General features: G+C 48.9%; 7 protein-coding genes across 7 annotated transcripts; 2 read left to right on the top strand and 5 right to left on the bottom strand.

Annotated features, from left to right (window-relative positions):
- Window positions 1-14: 14 nt before the first annotated feature.
- On the bottom strand, window positions 15-2,027 carry FIESC28_07269 (uncharacterized protein; the record flags this gene model as incomplete). Its single annotated transcript, XM_031161410.1, has 4 exons — window positions 15-1,125; window positions 1,171-1,725; window positions 1,774-1,798; window positions 1,844-2,027. 4 exons carry the CDS (start codon window positions 2,025-2,027, stop codon window positions 15-17), a joined length of 1,875 nt encoding a protein of 624 aa, XP_031014526.1.
- Window positions 2,028-3,142: 1,115 nt separating this feature from the next.
- Window positions 3,143-4,773, top strand: FIESC28_07268 (uncharacterized protein; the record flags this gene model as incomplete). The annotated part of the gene is made up of 4 exons (XM_031161409.1): window positions 3,143-3,252; window positions 3,301-3,964; window positions 4,010-4,450; window positions 4,501-4,773. 4 exons carry the CDS (start codon window positions 3,143-3,145, stop codon window positions 4,771-4,773), a joined length of 1,488 nt encoding a protein of 495 aa, XP_031014525.1.
- A 91-nt stretch (window positions 4,774-4,864) lies between these two features.
- FIESC28_07267 (uncharacterized protein) lies at window positions 4,865-5,845 on the bottom strand (the record flags this gene model as incomplete). The annotated part of the gene is made up of 1 exon (XM_031161408.1): window positions 4,865-5,845. The coding sequence occupies one exon, from the start codon at window positions 5,843-5,845 to the stop codon at window positions 4,865-4,867; it is 981 nt and encodes a 326-aa protein (XP_031014524.1).
- Window positions 5,846-6,258: 413 nt separating this feature from the next.
- Window positions 6,259-7,913, bottom strand: FIESC28_07266 (uncharacterized protein; the record flags this gene model as incomplete). Its single annotated transcript, XM_031161407.1, has 4 exons — window positions 6,259-6,266; window positions 6,435-6,814; window positions 6,868-7,829; window positions 7,890-7,913. 4 exons carry the CDS (start codon window positions 7,911-7,913, stop codon window positions 6,259-6,261), a joined length of 1,374 nt encoding a protein of 457 aa, XP_031014523.1.
- A 1,064-nt stretch (window positions 7,914-8,977) lies between these two features.
- On the bottom strand, window positions 8,978-11,356 carry FIESC28_07265 (uncharacterized protein; the record flags this gene model as incomplete). Its single annotated transcript, XM_031161406.1, has 7 exons — window positions 8,978-9,354; window positions 9,402-9,857; window positions 9,918-9,970; window positions 10,015-10,504; window positions 10,557-10,713; window positions 11,007-11,174; window positions 11,315-11,356. The coding sequence occupies 7 exons, from the start codon at window positions 11,354-11,356 to the stop codon at window positions 8,978-8,980; spliced, it is 1,743 nt and encodes a 580-aa protein (XP_031014522.1).
- Window positions 11,357-11,830: 474 nt separating this feature from the next.
- FIESC28_07264 (uncharacterized protein) lies at window positions 11,831-16,596 on the top strand (the record flags this gene model as incomplete). Its single annotated transcript, XM_031161405.1, has 4 exons — window positions 11,831-12,788; window positions 12,838-13,129; window positions 13,174-16,391; window positions 16,496-16,596. The coding sequence occupies 4 exons, from the start codon at window positions 11,831-11,833 to the stop codon at window positions 16,594-16,596; spliced, it is 4,569 nt and encodes a 1,522-aa protein (XP_031014521.1).
- Window positions 16,597-16,809: 213 nt separating this feature from the next.
- On the bottom strand, window positions 16,810-18,185 carry FIESC28_07263 (uncharacterized protein; the record flags this gene model as incomplete). Its single annotated transcript, XM_031161404.1, has 3 exons — window positions 16,810-16,956; window positions 17,012-17,317; window positions 17,364-18,185. The coding sequence occupies 3 exons, from the start codon at window positions 18,183-18,185 to the stop codon at window positions 16,810-16,812; spliced, it is 1,275 nt and encodes a 424-aa protein (XP_031014520.1).
- Between the last annotated feature and the right edge of the window lie 170 nt (window positions 18,186-18,355).

The raw sequence follows: 18,355 nt of genomic DNA, 5'->3' as shown, positions 1-18,355 counted from the left end.
GGCGTGTTCTCAGTCTAATCGTCTTCATCATCGTCCCCATCATCCCGCACTGGCATCTCAACACCTAGTCCAGCCAGATATTCCGCAATGTCCGGCTTCTCATCCACACACAGCCTCAGATCCTCCTCATCAAGCCTCCGTACATCAACACCAAACTCAATCAACAACTTAACAGAGTCCAAGCTTCCATGAACAATAGCAATAGCCAATGGCGTCAGACCCTCTTCATTAACCACAGCCACATTACTGCCAGCCTGCAAAAGGACCTTAAGCATATCAGACTCATCCTCGTCGAACGCTGCGATATGAAGCGCCGTATTCAAATCCCCATCACGAGCCTCGAGGTCTGCACCTTTTTCAATGAATTTGCGAAGTATACCTTCATTACCAAGCGTCACGGCAAGACCAAGCGCCGTAGTGCCGCGGGTATAACAATTCCATCGCTCGGTATCCCTCTCACACTCGTCGTATGTTTCGTCATCGAGGTAGGGCCATGCTTCTCTTGCTTGTAGGTACGAATCGAGATTTCCTTGAGAAGCAACAAAGATGAAAAAGTCAGATTCGAAAGATGGCGGGAGAGATCTGGGAAGATTGCATTTGGCGGCGAACCAGAGGTACGGATGGGCTTGGAAGCGCTCTTTTAGTTCTTTTGATGATTTGCATGCCCCGGTTGCGAAATCTGGGTTTGAGAGGTATTGAATGGAGGCTGTTGCATGCCTTTTATGATACTCGTCTCCGAAGACGGTGTTGCGAAGATGATTCATCAGCAGCGGTGATCGAATTACCATGGCCTGAGTTTTGCTGTCTATGAATACCAAGCGCTGAAAGGGCCCAATGATCTCATCAGTCGTGCACTGGGTCACATCTTGGTTCCGGATGCCCCAAGCATCAATCGCTTCGTGTACCATTCGTGCAGTAAAGAAATAGCCCATTTCATCGCACTTGACAACATGATACAGCAGATAAAGAATTGTATCAGATTCTTCAGAAAGCTGAAGATCTCTTACCAAGGCCTGGCAAAATGCCTTTGGAACATCTGGTGACCCGGCTTCGACCAGATCAAGAAAGGTCTTGTTTGGCTGCGAGGCAATGTTACTGAACCAATTGGGCCTGAGAGGAAGAAACCTGAGATCTGTCAGCATTGGCGCTTGTGGTAAGTTATATACTCACAATCCGTTGGAAATGTCGATGAACTTCTGGTACGGTAGTAATCTGGTGTGCGACTCATGCAGTACTTCGTGGTCAACGTGCGACTCGTCGATATACTTGGCAAAGTAGAGAGCGATATCCGAGTCGGGTGAGCGCGCTTCGACTTCTGATAGTCCATAGTCTTTGAGACGGTCGGGTGCTCCAGATCGGCTTGTCATCAATACCCTTAACGAAGGAATCCTGCTGAATTCCAAGAGAAGATGTAACAATTGCGCCAGGCCTCTCTCATTAGTTGCATCCACACCATCCAGGACAACAACCATCCTGCCGAAAACACTCTGAATCGTCTCGAGAATGTCCGATGACCCGTCTATGTCTTGGACGCCGATCTCGTCGTTGTCCAAGATGCCTTGGTAGAGACCGAGCGAGCCGGGCGTTTGGGAGACGAGTTGTCGGGTTATAGAGCGGAATGCGAGATCGTAATCGGCGAGGTTATTCTGCACGTCACGTTGGCCGAAGTAAAAGATACCGACTCCCATGGAGTTGTTCTCATGGATGTGGTTGACGAGACTTGAACTTTGGGATGGTTAGTGTCAGTTTAGTGCTTATTATGAAGCGACATACCTCAGGAATGTCTTTCCACTTGCGCCTAAGAACATTAGCAATGACTTTTTCCTTGATATTAATCACCTACTTGGTCCATGGAGCCACAATACCTGTTTGCCGTCCCCAGTCAACCACTTCTGCGTCTTCTCGTGGTCGAGAAACCACTTACCAATCCCTGGAATGTGGGCATCGTCGAGAATGCGTTGCTGGGTTGGGAATTTGTCGCCTGGACAGAGCATCGAGAGCTGTTCGTAAGTCGCGTTTGGTCTCATTTTGACGGTTTTGGATGATGAAAGATTTGTTGTTTTTTTGGTGTTCTGCGTAGTATTTTGGCTGCTGATGTTTTGGTCGCTGACTAACCCCACTTTAGGCAACAGAGGCATCATTGCCCGCCAGCTGTTTGTTCAACAAAACAAACATCATGGACAAATCTAAGTAAACTATCATGGCTTCTTTTCAAATCATTCATCTCTCCGCTTGCTTAATTAATTTCACTGACGGAACTCTCAGTCCCTAGAATAATATCAATCCAGTCCTCCGAAAACATCTTTTACTCTCCTCTCAAGTAGCGTAAGCCACCTTCGACCGGTTGAGCACAACATGCTGCATTTTGAGCTACGTGATAATTGACCATGCCACAGTTAAATACGCAAAACGATTTATGATGCTTGAGGTTATTAAAATGCTTAGATCATCATGCTCATGCCAAGACTCCGCGGGGAACTTTTCTTATCTCTTTCCTGTCCTGTTCTAGCGCCTCAGAGGAACTTTTGGATGTTAAGCTTATTCGTATGGTTCTTGATCCTTGCAAATCATACCAGGATTTCAGACCTGCCGGATTGGTTCAGCAAATGTTTATCAATGATATCGTCTCGGTAGGCTTGGTCTTTGCGGGGTTATCTCCAATTGATGTAGAGACCCGTCGGTAATGTAACCTCGATCGGAGGTCGTGAGCTTTATCGGTAGAGAATTTTGCCTCCATTTGTGATGATGAAAAGCCTTTATTGTGATCTCTCGAAACCATAGAGAGTCAATTGATCAGGAAAATTCTGCAGAAGTAAGTCATTGCTCGTGCCTCATACTGTCATATCCAGTATCTCACCCTTGGGGGAATGAATCGCCGCCTAGAGAGCACGGGACTATCGTCACCGCCCGCGATAAGGCCCATGCCGAGCCCTGACTAAAAAAGTACCTACATACCGATCACCAAAGCCCACTTCTTGGCTCCCAATGACCTTCCGTAAACAATACTAAACCCGGGCCTTGTATTTTCTGGGCAAGAAACCGATGGCGACATACATCATACGTCTACTATAAATTGAAGCGATGTCTCCCATCCATCAATTGGAGGGTTATCCCTCTCAAGTCAATTCAAGGGCCATCCGAAATGAAGCTCACCACTACCCTCGCGACTCTCCTGTCGCTCACCCCCAATGCCTTGGCAAAGGGCAAGAAGCTCGACTCCAAGAAATTCCAAAATGACATCAAGACCAAGAAGTAAATCCCACCATTCCAATTCACCCACCCCCAAACTGACAATTTCAGTCTTATGTCAAACCTTGAGAAGCTCAACGATCTCGCTTTCGCCAACGGCGGCAACAGAGCTTTCGGTCTTCCCGGCTACGACGCTTCAGTAGACTACGTCTTCAAAAAGACCTCCAAAGTGAAGGGCGCAAAGGTCTACAAGCAGAACTTCCCCGCGCTCTTCGCTTACGTCGACTCCATCTCTCTGAAAGTGGACGACAGCGATGTCTACGTGTACGGATTGACTTACTCCCCCAGTACTAGCGCGGACGGCATCACTGCTGAAATCGCGCTCGGTCCCGAAGGTGCAGCAGGTTGTGACGCAGCCAACTACGCCGATCTTGATGTGAAGGGCAAGATCGTTCTTGTTCAACGATTCAGGTGTCCTACCGGTGGTACCCTCGCTGGCAGAGTCATTCCTGCTGCCGAGGCCGGTGCCGCTGGTGTGATTATTTACCATGATCTGGCGACCAATGTTACTGCTGGTTCGCTCAGTGCTCCCAACCCCGAGAAGCATGTCCCTGCTGGTTTCATCAACCTTGCGGACGGAGAGAAGATCAAGGCCAAGATTGAGGGTGGCGAGAAGGTTGAGGCTTTCTTTCAGCAGACTCAAACTATTGAGGAGAGGATTACTCAGAATGTTATTGCTGAGAGTACTGGTGGTGATCCTCGCAATGTCATCATGGTATGTCACCTTCCTACTGATGACGTTTCTCGCTAACTGTTACAGCTCGGTGCACACTTGGACTCAGTCCAAGCCGGTCCCGGAATCAACGACGACGGCTCCGGCACATCCCTCCTCCTCGAGCTCTTCACCGCGCTCTCAAAGTACAAGACCAAGAACAAGATCCGCTTCGCATGGTGGGGCGCCGAAGAAAACGGTCTTCTCGGCAGCAAGTTCTACACCTCCAACCTGGCCACCAAGGACGTCAACAACCTTTTGGTCTACCTCAACTTCGACATGGTCGCCAAGGGCTTCTTCGGTGTCGCTGACACTGACGGTAGCGAGCATGGATCCAAGGCGCCTAAGGGCTCCGAGGTTACTGAGAAGATCTTTACTGAGTACTTTACTAGTAAGGGTCTTGAGGTTACGCCTGCTGTTTTGACGAATGGAAGTGATTATGCTTCTTTCTGGCAGAACTTGAACAAGCCTTTTGGTTTCCTCCACACTGTAAGTTACATAAAACGATCCGCATGGAGTCATTGCTAACATGTTTTCAGGGTACCGCTGTTGCCCAGGATCCTTGCTACCACCAAGCTTGTGATACCATCGATAACCCCGATCCCGAGACTCTCACCATCAACGCCAAGGCTGCCGCACACATCCTTGCTGTTCTCGACGAACGAGGCACCAAGTTGATCCCCAAGACCAAGATCAGCGAGGCCAAGCTTCAAAGTCTCCAGCAGCGAAGCGTCGGACCTGATCTGGGTAAGATGGAGGAGCTTGAGGCTATGGGTCTTCGACACTTGGGCTGTGGTCAGCATGAGATCTAAAATGCTGTGAGAATGGTTGTAGAGTATGGAGATGATGATGATGACGAATGATGATGAGAATAGTTTATGTAGTAAATAAGAATTTGTGATGCTACTCTTTCTTCCAATCCCCAGAGAACGTATCAACAGATCTCCACTTCCACTTCCGAAATCTCTCCCAAGCCAATCTGTCCTTGCTGTAACAATTGACAACATTCTCTACACTCAACATCCTCCAATCCCTCTCAAACTCAGGCGGTCTTGGGGCATCCAGATTTACACCTTCCATCCACTCTTCCCTCCGCTGGTTCTTCGCCCAATCCTCACCCGTATTCCTACAACCTTTGTTTCTCTTACATCTTTGGCCACAGCTTGGACATGCATAAGCTTGCCATTCAACGTAATGATCACGTAACCATGCGTCAGATTTACCGTGTGCGTAGGAACATGATCGTTGTGTGTGTCCCATCTTGCTCTTTAGTCTATTCGCGAAGTAGAAGTTGTTCCGCTCTTCGGTTTTGTAATACTGTGGGTGTCCGTAGCGCAGGGAGTCGCGATAGAGTGCATCTGTGGAAATCCAATCGCTAGGGCCGTACTTAAGATTTGTGTCGAGAACATAGTCGCTTTTTGAGAGCATGACTGAATCGCAGATATCATCCGATGCATATTCTTCCGATGGCGCTGTAACTTTTGTGATAATCACATTCTCCGCTTCCAGCCGTTGAAGAAGATCCTTATTCCTCACATCTTTCATCTGCCCTTCAGAAAGATAAACCTCAAAGTCTGACCTGGATAGCTTATCACTTCCAGGTGGTGAAGCTTCCAATAGCCAGTCCAATATGACAGCATCCGTAGCGGTAGTATAGCCAATAATGTAATGGTGACGAAGACCCGGGGGAGATGATGTGCGATTTTTACGACCAGCGCCGCAAGGGTCGTAAGGGACTTTTTGACCGACCCAGAACCACAGCCATGTTCTCAGATTAGCGAGTTGACACTCTGTAATCTCTGTGCCAGCTCTCTTGTCTGGAAGAGTGCGGATGTAAGCAACTCTAGTCCTCGGCTTTGGTGTTTCCTCTGTTACTGGATCCATTTTGTTTAGAATTGACCAGCCGGCGTATTTCAGATGAATTAGGAAACGGGGGAGTTTTGAAGAATCAAGACACAATGGTGTTGATATAGAGTCTCGGTGAGATCAGTTGTTGGTTCTACGGGGCAATGTTTCGGCAGTGACTCATCGCGAAGTCGTATCGCTGGCTATACGGACATTGCATTAGTTTCCGACATAGGAGAAGTATCTCGTCTCATATCTTGGCTGCAGATGTACACCACTAGTGTTCAGTTATTTTCGGGTGATGGCGCTAAGGATTTAGCATGTCTTACCAAGCACAGGTAATTGCTTTGTAGCGGTCGACCTGTTGCATTAACCATGCCCTGGAACAGAATATTCCAGCAATCAAGTGTACAAAATTAAGAAGCCTATCTTTGACAGCCTATCACATATTCTCAAATCTCTATAAAGGTGTAGCTCTAAGAAGTTTAGACTAGACGTGAACTTATAAAGGATCTTGACTATTAACTGAAATAACTATAGATTTCGCTGGTCTACCTTACCTATTTCTTCCACTTCCACAGCGATCGAGAGTTACAATACGCCTTCAACCCAGTCATTCCCCACTCACTGCCAATTCCGCTCCATTTATGGCCACCAAAAGGAACGTTAGGAGCAACATCAAAATGTGAGTTAATCCACACACTACCAGCCGATAGACAACGAGCCATTCTCTCAGCACGGTCAAAATCCTTACTCCAGACTGAAGCGCCCAGCCCGCATTTACTAGCATTCGCGCGGTCAAGCACTTCATCCTCGCTGGACCACTTGAGAAGTGGGACGATGGGCCCGAAAGGCTCTTCGACAACGATCTTTGAATCTTCAGGGGGGTTGTCAATAATGGAAGGGGTAACAAAGTATCCCTTTGACTCTGATACGATGCGTCCCTCCAATGCCAGCTTCCAGTTGTTTGTGACGACCGACATGTACAAGTCTTTGAGTTTTTCGTATCTGTTCTTTAGTTAACATCGCTGTCTGATGTGACTTTCATCTATGGGACTTACTGCATCGAGTTCTGGAGAGGGCCGATAAGCACATCGGGCTCAAACCCATCGCCAACTTTGATGGTCTTTGCATAAGTAACAAACGCATCGCGGAACTTGTCGTAGATGTTCTCATGAACGTAAATGCGCTTGATTAACATGCAGATTTGGCCCGAGTTGAGGAAGACAAGTGTTGCTATCTTGGGCACGATGGCGTCGATATCAACATCATCGCAGATAATAGCTGGGTCATTACCTCCGAGCTCGAGCGTCACACTCTTCAGGGTCTTTGCGCAGCTTTGCATAACTCGCTTACCTGTCTCGATTGATCCGGTAAAGGTGATCTTATCGATATCTGGGTGCTCTGTAAGCATTGGCCCAAGACTATCGTCGCCGCTGATAACCTGGAGGACACCCGGCGGGAAAATCTTGCTTCCAATCTCACCGAGCTTCAAGTCGCAATATGGTGTAAAAGGTGATGGTTTGACTATTATGACGTTTCCAGTAATGAGCGCCGGGCCAATTTTACCAAGTCCAAGGAGAACAGGCCAATTCCATGGAACAATTCCGCAACACACGCCCAGAGGAGGGAAGGTCTGGGTTATGGTCCGGTCTTCGTTATCATCAAGTACCTCATCCTTGACCTCCATGGTGGCAAATTCTCGCAGCCATCTCAAGCTCATGTCGAACTCGGTCTTGGCGAGCTCGAGAGGCTTACCCGACTCTTTGACGAGCAGCTTCTCGAGCTCTTCGCGTTCAGCTTCGATGGCATCCGTGTAGGCGAAAAGCATCTTTGCTCGGCTGTCGAATGGAACTCTAGACCAGCTCTTGAAGACCGTTCGGGCATGTTGGACAGCCTTGTCGACATCACTTCTGGTGGCGCAGGGAACCTCCCATAGGGTCTCTCCTGTGGACGGGTTGATGCAATGAAGTGTTTTGGCCGTTGGGACAAACTCATTGTTGATGATGTTGCCCGGATAGACCTTTGGTCAGACGCGTAAGCACATTGCTCTGCACAACGAGGGAGCATGGGAGGGACTCACCGTTGTATCGATTTTGGAACACATGTCGGACATAGTCTTTATCAACTTTGGATATCGAATTGGTTGTTTTTTCGATACAGTGAAAGGGTGCGGATTTTAAGAAGTTACTAAAGCGGCAGGCTGGTCAGTCTTGTACTCGCTGACGCAGTCCAAAACCAGCGACCAGCCGTGTGAGCGGTCCGCTGACGCCGACAAACACGGCGAATGATAATCATGGAGTGCGGGCATCGTTTATCCCTGTTATCATTCGTGAGGGGTTTTTGGGTTGACGGGAACCCGGTCTTGTAACTGAATGCTATGAGTGGTCTGTAACCCCTCAGAAGATCGACACGGTGTTCTTGGCAGGGCTGTGCGCTTGGGGCACAGATCCTGGTAGTCGAAAGTATCAGTACTAGCAAGTCCAAGCATAAGAGTTCATTCCGTAGTGTCCCTGACTTGGACATATCTCCGAGTCATCTAGATCAAGTTCGACGAGCGGGTCTGTCCACAATTAATCGCTATGCTTGTGTAAATCAAACCCCCGTGACTCCTGGTAATCAACAATCAAGGCTCTTACAACACAGGGCGTCTGCAACAATGCATCGACATGTATTGTTGCCTTTATTTACTTATAATAACATCGCGATTGAGGCCTTAGTTAACATCTTCAGGGCTTGATTAAGCCATCTGAGAACACCTTTAATAACCTTGTTGCTCTCAACATCCTCACATGCCTTCTTATAATCCTTCCCAGAACAGAATGTAGCTATCATGTCGATTGGAATTCACCACTAGTCTGTTCATGAAGCAAAATGGCATCGTCTAGTAAAGTTGTTGATCATAGGGGCAATTGGATCAGTTGAGCTTTGTGAAGACATTCATACTTTTCACAAGGCATTATGACACCTTTACCCACACATGACCCTTTCTTGCCTCGCCGTCACATAAGGTTCAGGCAGGGTATAAAATGCCCTACTTCCTTGCTTCCATCCAGATTTCCGTATACTTTGCAGCACTCGCTCCTCAAAAAAAAGACTTAATTGTTGCATCAGCCATGACTTGGAAATAGAAATCAAGTCTATGAAAACAGACACCTCGGCCTCGACAACTTATCCTAGAGCCTCAAATCTCTGCAGCGGTATGGCTCTAACGAGCGTAGGACCACTTGCTCCCCGGTTCCGGATGATGGAAATGCAACTAAAAACACAAATGCAGACAGCAACAGCAACAGAGGACCCATAACCCGCAAAGAATTGAACCTTGTCGCTAAACTTGTAAATCTCTGCCCCTGTTTTAGCCTGCACATCCCCATCGTGTGTCGATACACCCAGCGAGATTGTCGATACCACCACATCTTGTAGATAACGCTCAATCTTTTCCGGCGTGATATCAAGCTCAGTACTGAACCTATCTTTCATGCCGACGTAGGGACTACCTAAAACTTCTGTAGCGTTTCCTTGGAAAAATCGGCTAAAACCATCCAAATCTGAGAATGTTAGCATGTCATGTATTTGCGTTGAAAGCAGCACTCACTCCTCGTCGCTGCACCTTGCAGAGCATCCACCGCCCCTCGGCTAATCGCAAAAGCCTGTGCATTTGTAAAGTTGGCGCGCAGGGTGTCGTTGGCTTTCAATACTTCGAAAGGATCATCCCCGTAGAAGAAATAATAGAAGAATTGCGTTTGGATCCAAGCTGTGTCATTCCAGAATTCTCTTTCATTCTCAACCTTCACGGTGATGGACTGAGATGCATCGCGTGAGTTGTTTATCTGGAGATTATATGTTGCTAGCGTTGTATGGCAATCCAGTGTCTTCAGGGTCTGATTATTGCACAATTCTGCGAACCAGCTTATTTTGAAGGAATTGCTGGCGCGGCTGTATAGAGCATCTGAACTGCGGTTGATGTGGTCTTTGGCCGCGTAGATAGTTGGACAATTGCTAATCAGTGCTTCTTCGGGGCCGATGTGTCGGCAATTGAATCGCGGGCCGTCTATGGAGATATTGTACTCGCAAGAGCTACCGCATGGCGAATTGAGTCTGACATGTTTACCTGAAGAGAGAACTTGACTAGCCAACGCTCTGAGACTAGGTCGTACTTCATTCCTGCACGATGTTAGCAAAGATTCATTCTGGAGTCGAATACTCACATGTAGCTGAAGTCGCCATTCATCTCAAACAAAGACTTCTCAACAAACGATCCATACGTCCCATTTCCATAGTCGCTGATGTTCATAGTCGGCACATTGCGCAGCGTCGTAATGACAGAATTCTCGAACTCGACAGTCAGAGCACCAGGCGGGAACACAATCGCAAACGGAATCCCGGCGCAGAGTAGGCTGACTATCCAAAGCTCTCTAACCTTGCTGATCCAACGGAAGACTTTACGTCGAAAGAGATTCCACGGGCTGGAGTTGAGGGTTCCGAGTACTTCCTCTAATCCAAATACTGGTCGTTTCTTCCAAACGTTGCGCAGAATTTGTTCGTAGGCGATACCGAGACCTCCGAGAAGGGCAATCTCTGCTAAAATGGCTAGGAAATTGGCTAGGGCGGATGAGAGATTCTGGGGGATTGTTTCGTCGACTGGTCTATTGTTCAGCTGGTCGAAGAATACCCAGTGGAGGACCATGACAAATAAAGCTATAAAGTATAAGTGAGTTGTAGCCTGGTTGTAGACCCAATTTATACCTACACACAAGATTGAAAATTACCATTTGAAAGATTATGCGCCATGGTTTGAGTCGGGCGGGGACACCTGCTACGGTGTTGCGCTGGACTGGTCCCCTTGGGGCTTGTCGAAGGTCACTGTCAAGAAGGGATACATCGTCGCTCATTTTCAGTTCAAATTTCTTGTCGATGGTAGTTTGCAGTATGAAGCAGACGAGAATACGATTAAAGCTCTACTTGACGGGACTGCTTAAATACCTTAGGCTCTGCGGTCACGCACGTCGATACGGGTTGTAGGCGCTGAGAATTCGACGCCGCAATATGCTCATGTTATTACTGGTAGCCTGATTTTATAAGTTGGTCACACCGCAGGAGACAGTAAAAATGATTGGACAGCCACGAGCGCTAAAGGCTTCACAGACGTCAGTCGTCTTTCAGCTTCTCCAGGTTATCCCGAGCCTGATTAAGTACGTACCAGCACGATAGCCGACAAAAGAATGATGGCAGGCGGGATGGTTAGACTTGAGTCATAAAGGCGCTTTCGTGATCTAACAGGCTCAATAACATTATTGTGCGCTGGGATATTGTTGACATCCTCTGAACAGACTTCAATTTTCGGCGGTCCAGGGTCGTTCACGCCCGACTGCAAAACATTTGTCACGTCACGAAACTGGCTGTGCGGCTCACTTAATTGGAATGCAACTTTTTGCTAAACCTAGCAAAATTCTTGAGTGAAATACCCAAGCATACATTATTCATTCATTAAGAAACAACTTGGAATACTTCCATCTCATAGTTATTGTTCATCAGAATACTTCTGAGCATTATGACTGTAGGGTACGTGATGTGGGAGGTTACATTACGACGAGGTCCACTTCCAGCCAAGATCTCGTTTTCATCCCTATCAACGTTTCACATCACGCCTACACCAATCAAAACCCCCAAAATCTGACAGAAAACGGCAATTTTCACAGCCGGACACACCATCGTCTCAACCTCCACTAAATATGCTTAAAATCTCCTCAACGATGTAACGCAATCTCATACTCCAGCTCTTGGCACGTTTCCATCTGCAACGAATCTGAAACACTATCTCCAGAATTTTATTATTTACCTAGGCCGGCCTCGGATGTTTTTTCTCGAGCTTTGTTTCTCTTCCATCTCCATTCACTCTTTCAGATCGCCCTGGTGGCGTGATATTGTTTCTTTGTTACCTTTTTGTTTAGTTATTTCGCTTCTTATTGCCCTGGTGGCCTGATTTTATCTATTATACCTTTTTGTCATTACCGCATTAATAAAATGTCGCGCGCTTCTTGTCCTGTTTCTGGTTCGGCTGGGACTTCATGTCCTGTGACTCGCTCATCTCGTGGTGGATCTGGTGGTCAGCGACGAGGTTGTGCTTTTTCTGGCGCGAGTCAACCTGGTGATATCCACGCTGCTTTTGACATTCCTCGTGGCATCGATCCAGATGACTGGCTACGTACACGAGAGCGAAAATCCATCAACGAACTTTTGTATACTTCCTACCCAACCCGTCAAACCCTCGACAACGCCCGCTCCCAATCTGAACTCGACGCCCTCAACGCATCCGACCATTCCATCCTTGCGACCGCTCTCGGCGCACCAGCGCGTCAAGTCCTCCGTCGCGCCGAAGAAATCGGTCCCGTTACAGGATGGCGCGACGGTTATCTCTCTGTCGAACACGGCTTCTGTCCACCAGATTATGAAGAGCCTATCGCTGCACTTGCAAGATCTCCGGGGAGGATCTGGTCTGATCTTTGTGAACGTATGCCTGGGTGTTGTGCACGTGGTCGCGTGAGGGAAGCTGTTGCCAAGTTACCACTTGTCGAGGGGACGAAGGATATCATTCCCGATCAAGCACTCTGGGGCGCTGTCGTCGCATTGGGAATGCTCTGCTCCATCTATCGTTTTGAGGATCGTCATGATGGGAAGGATGGTGTTGCTGTTACGAATGGCACTTCGACGAAACCCACGTGTGAGATGGGCGATGAGTTGTGTGAGGAGTTGGAGGGTATTCCTATGTGCATTGCGTTGCCTTACTATCAGATTTCAAGACGCATGGGACGTACGCTGCCTCACTTGTCGTTCCCGGATCAGGCGTCGTACAACCTCAAGATTCGCGATACCAAGTCGACGTACCCTTATCTTGCACGCTTCGACAACACCGACCTTCGATGGCCGATGTTTGGGGAACGCGCTGAAGTCGCCTTTCTCAAAGGCTGCGCTGATACATCCGGTAAGTCTCCCACCCAAACCCCATTCACTCTTTACTAACATCTATACAGCGTCCTTCCAGCACGGCCCCGACGCCATCGCCGCCTGTCAAGAACACGTCATGACCAACAACGTCGAAGGTCTTCTCCACGAACTCATCCGCCTCAAGGAAATCCTCGAACGAATGCCCAATGCCTTCCACAGCATCTCAGCCAATCCCAACGCAGGCGATAACTATGTCTCTGCTGATAAGTGGGTTCGCTGGGGATTATTCTCTACACCATTATCCAAGCGATGTCCTGCTGCGTCCGGTCTGCAATTCCCACCATATCTGATGATGGATGCATTCCTCGGTCGAAAGACGTAAGTCATATCCTTGAGTATGGGGATTATGCTAATAGTGACAGCCACTCTTCCTTCCTCGGCCAAGAAGCTCTCCACCTCCGAGCTTGGCTCCCCTCCAACCACCGCGCCTTCATCGCAGCCGTCCAATACCACTACTCCATCCCCGCCTTCGTCCAACAGTCCAACGACCCCCGCCTCAAAGGTGTTCTCGAAGGCATTGTCGAAGCCTACACCGGCGAACGCGGCTTCATGGGTGTCCACCGGTACAAAGTCTTTGGCATTCTTGAAGTCGCTGCCAAGACAGGCCGTACTGCTACAAACGGTCTTTCAGGCGCTGCAGATGCTACCCGCCCTTGGGAGGAGACCCATCGGCAATTCTCGGATGCGATGAAGGAACGTTTGGAGCCGTTTAGAGGGAAGCTTGATTTGGAACCGCACTCTATGAGGGGCAGTTTTGAGGAGTGTCGCTATCTTGGACGGGTTGCTGGTGTTAGTCCTGTTGATAAGGATGTTAAGAGAGGGACTGCCATGGTTACGATCGATATCCGCGATACGGGTATCACCTTTCAACCTGGTGATCGAATGGCCGTCATGCCTCTCAATTCCTGGGAGGAAGTAGCCAAGATGGTTGCCTCTTTGGGTTTGGATCATCATCTTCGTCTTCCCGTCGACACCAACGGAACATGGTCTCGTTTCTCCCAGCATTTATCCTCCGTTACTCGAACACCTCACGGGCTTACAGTCCTCGACATTCTTCGTCGCGGTCATCTTGCGCCTATCACCAAAGATCTCACCGTCAAGGTGCACGAACTTCTTCACGCTTCTTCCAACACTGTTCTTCAAGTCCTCGCTACCGATGAATGGCCTGTTCGCGGCTCCTTGGGTGATCTTCTACAGCGAGCTGTTATGGATACGCCCAGTCATATCTGGGACAAGGCTTTTAGTCTTGATGATCTGGATTGGTTGACGGATCTTGTCGCGTTGGAAGTTCCCAGGACGTACTCCATCTCAAGCTACAGCAATGAGCTTTTGCCGAGTACTGTTGATCTCACCATTTCTCGATCGGAGTATGATCTTTGCTCCATGTTCTCCGAAGGCGAGAACATAGTCCGTGCTGGTGTCTCCAGTGGCTTCTTCAACCCCGACCCATCAACAGGAGCCGATAGCGCAATCCTAGCAGACGATGTCCTCGTCGGCGTCTCACGACCTGTATCCTTCACCCTCCCCATCGACGACATGGCCCCATGCGCCTTCTTCGCAGGAGGAAGCGGCATCGCTCCCTTCCGCAGTTTCTGGCAACACCGTCTCGCCACATCCGGTCTCTCAGGCGGTCGCAACCTTCTCTACCTCGGCGTTCAATCCCGCGACAAATTCTCCTACGAGTCCGAACTCCGCAAGCTCGTCAACATTGGTTTCATGGAAGTCCACCTCGCTTTATCGCGTGACTCGAATGGTTTGGTCTATGATGATGTACTCCGTGATCTTGTCGACAAGGAGATTTCACCAAGGTACATTGATACGCTTATCGTTGAGCAGGGTAGTACTGTTTGTGATATGGTCATGTCCAAGAAGCAAGGTGGTTTGGGTGGGTATATGTATGTTTGTGGGTCTGTCGCTGTGTTTGACTCTGTTATGAGTGGTATTCGCAAGGCGATCTACACATATCGCACTGCGACTATGGAGACGGTTGACAAGATCATCAACAAGGCTTTCGCTGAGCGACGATTCATGTTGGATGTCTTCATGTCTCCACGAGCACTACCCGTCAATCTTCCCACCATCTCTCAATCCAGTCTGGCTTTGCATACTGGTCATCGCAAGGGCGGACGTATGTGGATTTCTGTTCATGGCAGTGTCTACGATGTCACTGACTTCTGCCCAATGCATCCCGGCGGTACCCTGATCATCAAATCCAACGCTGGAGTGGACTGCACCAAGTCTTTCGACAACCTCGCTCACACGAACAATCCCGAAGTATCGAGTCTTCTTACGCGGTACTTCATCGGCCACTTGTCGCCCAAGCCAGACTATCGCGACAAGGATCTTTCGACGATGCATGATCTCTGGTCAGCGTACCTCCGAACCAATGTCGAGACACTTGTCGCTCATCAATTCGAGATGAACGACATCATGGGCGACACACTCGACGCGCCATCGAAGGATGATCCTAATGGTATCACCAACATCTGGCAACGCGAAGATCTTCCCAACACCATCGCCATCCGCACATTCTACGGCTACCAAAGCCGTCTTCTCCAAGGTGGCTTCGCAGCACTATTCGGACCCAAGCTAGAAGAACTCGTTCTTCGGCTCTCATTCGTCTTTGCCAGCGCTGGTGGACCTGGCGCTGCCTACAAGCTACCCGACATTCTCGGTGTCATCGCTCGTGCTAAGACAGGCCTGGACGCGGCCAAGGTTACTAAGGAGATCAGCGCCCTTGGTGATCTTATCTGCGATCCCAATTCTCAACTTCGATTCCAGGAGCGAGGTGTGTTTAGCTACACTGCTAAATGCGTCCAGCTTGACATCGAACTCCTCGAAGATCTCCGACAGGAAGCGTGTAATGGTATGGACGCCTTTGACAACGTCGCTTCCATGCTTGATCACGATGACCCTGACGCCACACCTGTTGCTGCACTATCCACCTTCCTACTCCAAACATTGGAGAAGATGGCTCACAGGTTGGCAAACTTCTACGCTCAACTTGCTCGCCTGTCCGTGTACCAGCCTGAGCTTGAACACAACCCCGCCCGCACACGCTGGGCATTTGTCAGGAAGTGTATCCGCGACAAGACTTTCTTCGTGCTCACACGGGAAATCCGCAGTGAGATGGTCATGGAGCAAGCTGATTTCTACACTGGTTCTCAGAAGACGAACTTTGATCAGGTAGTCACGCAGATCAATCGTCGCATCAGCATGACCACCATCGAAGATGAACCAGTGCCCGAGCCAGTCAGCGTCAACGCGGTGCATCAAGAACGAAGTCACATCAACAGTACAACGGCGGTCGAGTCAGCAGCGGACCGATTAAACGTGGGTGCCGTCTCAAGCATGTCCACTTTCATCCAAAACAACAAAACCGCAATTCGTCGCTTAAGTAATATGCCCAGCGCATACCAGCTTCAAAACCTGCAAACTGCTCTCACCTTAGATCCGAACGCTCTGCTCGCAGCGAACAACCAGATGCTCAGCGCACGAATGATGATGATGACAGGCTACGCCTCGACACCAAGCGTCTCATCCCGCACATCCTCCCGTTCTTCCCGTCGTACATCCATAAGTCTTGGTGCATCAAGCGCCACTAGCGCTGGAGAATCATTACTCAAGATGGAGGGGTTGAATAAGAGGTCTCGAGCGCAGAGTGTTGCTGCGAGTTCGAGACAGAGTATGAGTTTGGGATCTGCTTCCGAAAGAAGAAGTATGAGTGTTTCGAGTTTGAGGCAATCGAGGATCATGAGCATGAGTGGAAATGTGAATGGGAATAGTCCGCGAGGAAGAACGGAGGAGCAGGGGCATTTGAGGGAGGGGTCTGCTAGTAAGCTTTTGGCTTTGAAGTTAGGGGCTTTGGCGGAGCAGAGGAGGAGCTTCTACTAGAAGACTGTAATGATATGGTTGTATTAGGCTGGTAATAAATATTCTTCTCTGGGTAAATAACCGTATCCTGGTAGTCTTGGTGGGTGGCGACTGGACAATCTACATCAATGTGAACCTTTGTTTCCTGTGTCCTCTTCAATCTTGGCATTCAGCTGCCATCTCGTTTGCCTGGCATTCAAGTCCTCATCAGGTCCCTTAGTCTCCTTGATCCACTCGTAATCACCCTTCTGCATCCACATCACAGCATGTTCCTGCAAAAAGGTCAACCCCAATGGTATATAGAACAAAAGAAAAGAATGTACTTACCTTTCCCAAGGTCAGGTTGAGTGTATTCTCGAAGAAATGGGGAACGTATTTATCCTTGGCTGTGCCACCTTTCATTAACTGAAGAAGGTTACTGATGACAACCTCAGCTTGCATAAGGCCAGCTCGAGCTTGCTTCGGACCACCAGATTGTGCCACGTCGCCGAGACCAAAGATGTTCTTTTTGTCAGAGGGTAGATGTTGAACTTGGAGAGTCGGTCCAACAAGTATCTCTCCGTTGGGTGCAATACTCTTGGGTGAGTATTCAGATAGAAGCTCGGATCGCGGGCGAAGGCCTGTGCAAGGAATCTGTTGAAGGGTCAGTTTGTTCTAGGAATGTCTTATCCTGACCTACCACCAAGTCCCAGGTTCTTGTCTCCCCAGTGGCCACTTTCAGACTGGTTTCTTGTACAAGTTGACCGGCATCACTGGGATAAGCAGGTCTTTCACCCAACAGGACCTCAATTTCCTGCTTCTGGAGCGTCTCCAGAACGCGTTCGTGGAGCTTGGGGCCAAACCTGGGCAACAGGTGTTCTCTAGAGTGGATGAGCGTGACCTGTTTGTCAGGGTATCTCTCTTTGATCTCAGTGACCAGCTCAACACCGACAGCTCCTCCTCCAATGACTGCGACTCTGTCGGCCTTCTCAATACGCTGTTGATATCCTTTGAGCTCTTTGATCCCGTCTTCTTTGGTGTCGGCAATCAGACGTCCTGGGGGTGGCTGGGCTGCACCTGTCGCGATAATGAGGTACTCATACGGCAGCGAAACGCCACCAGCGGTGTTGACATGTGACTCAGTCACATCAGTAACTTCGTCGCGAACCTGCTGGAAAATACCATCAGGTGCTCCCTTAGCAAGATTGTCATACGAAATGAAGGCGTGGTGCTCTCGTCCGGAGAAGACGGCGTTACGAGGAAAGCCGAAGGCATGATTGAAGTGGGAATGCTTTTCGATAAGGATTACGCGATAACCAGAGGGTACTGTGTGGCATAAGCGTTGGGCTAAAAGGGCACCTGCGAATGACCCTCCGACGACGATTACATTGCGCGGATCAGATATAAGGCGGTAGGTGTGACGGTGAACAATCGCCTGTCCTTTCTGAACCGTTAGACGAGTGATGAACGAAAGAACAGTTTTAAAGATTTCAAAGTATAGGTCCAGGTCCTTCAAATTCATATTGGTCAACTGAGGTCAATGAAAAGAGGTGGAGTAAGTGAATTGGAAACATAAAATGCAGAGACAAAAAGGATCAGATAAGATCAGATCTTGCAATTTAAATGGCTTGCGGCACGCGCGGATGTTCCGCGGAATTTAACTTCAGCCCGAGTCCGGTGTCGGAATTGAAA

Source organism: Fusarium coffeatum (assembly GCF_003316985.1).
Source record: "Fusarium coffeatum strain FIESC_28 chromosome Unknown BRIP53273_contig_159, whole genome shotgun sequence".
NCBI lineage: Eukaryota > Fungi > Ascomycota > Sordariomycetes > Hypocreales > Nectriaceae > Fusarium > Fusarium coffeatum.
Note: the sequence above shows the minus strand (reverse complement) of the source record. Positions and strands in the feature narration are given on the sequence as shown.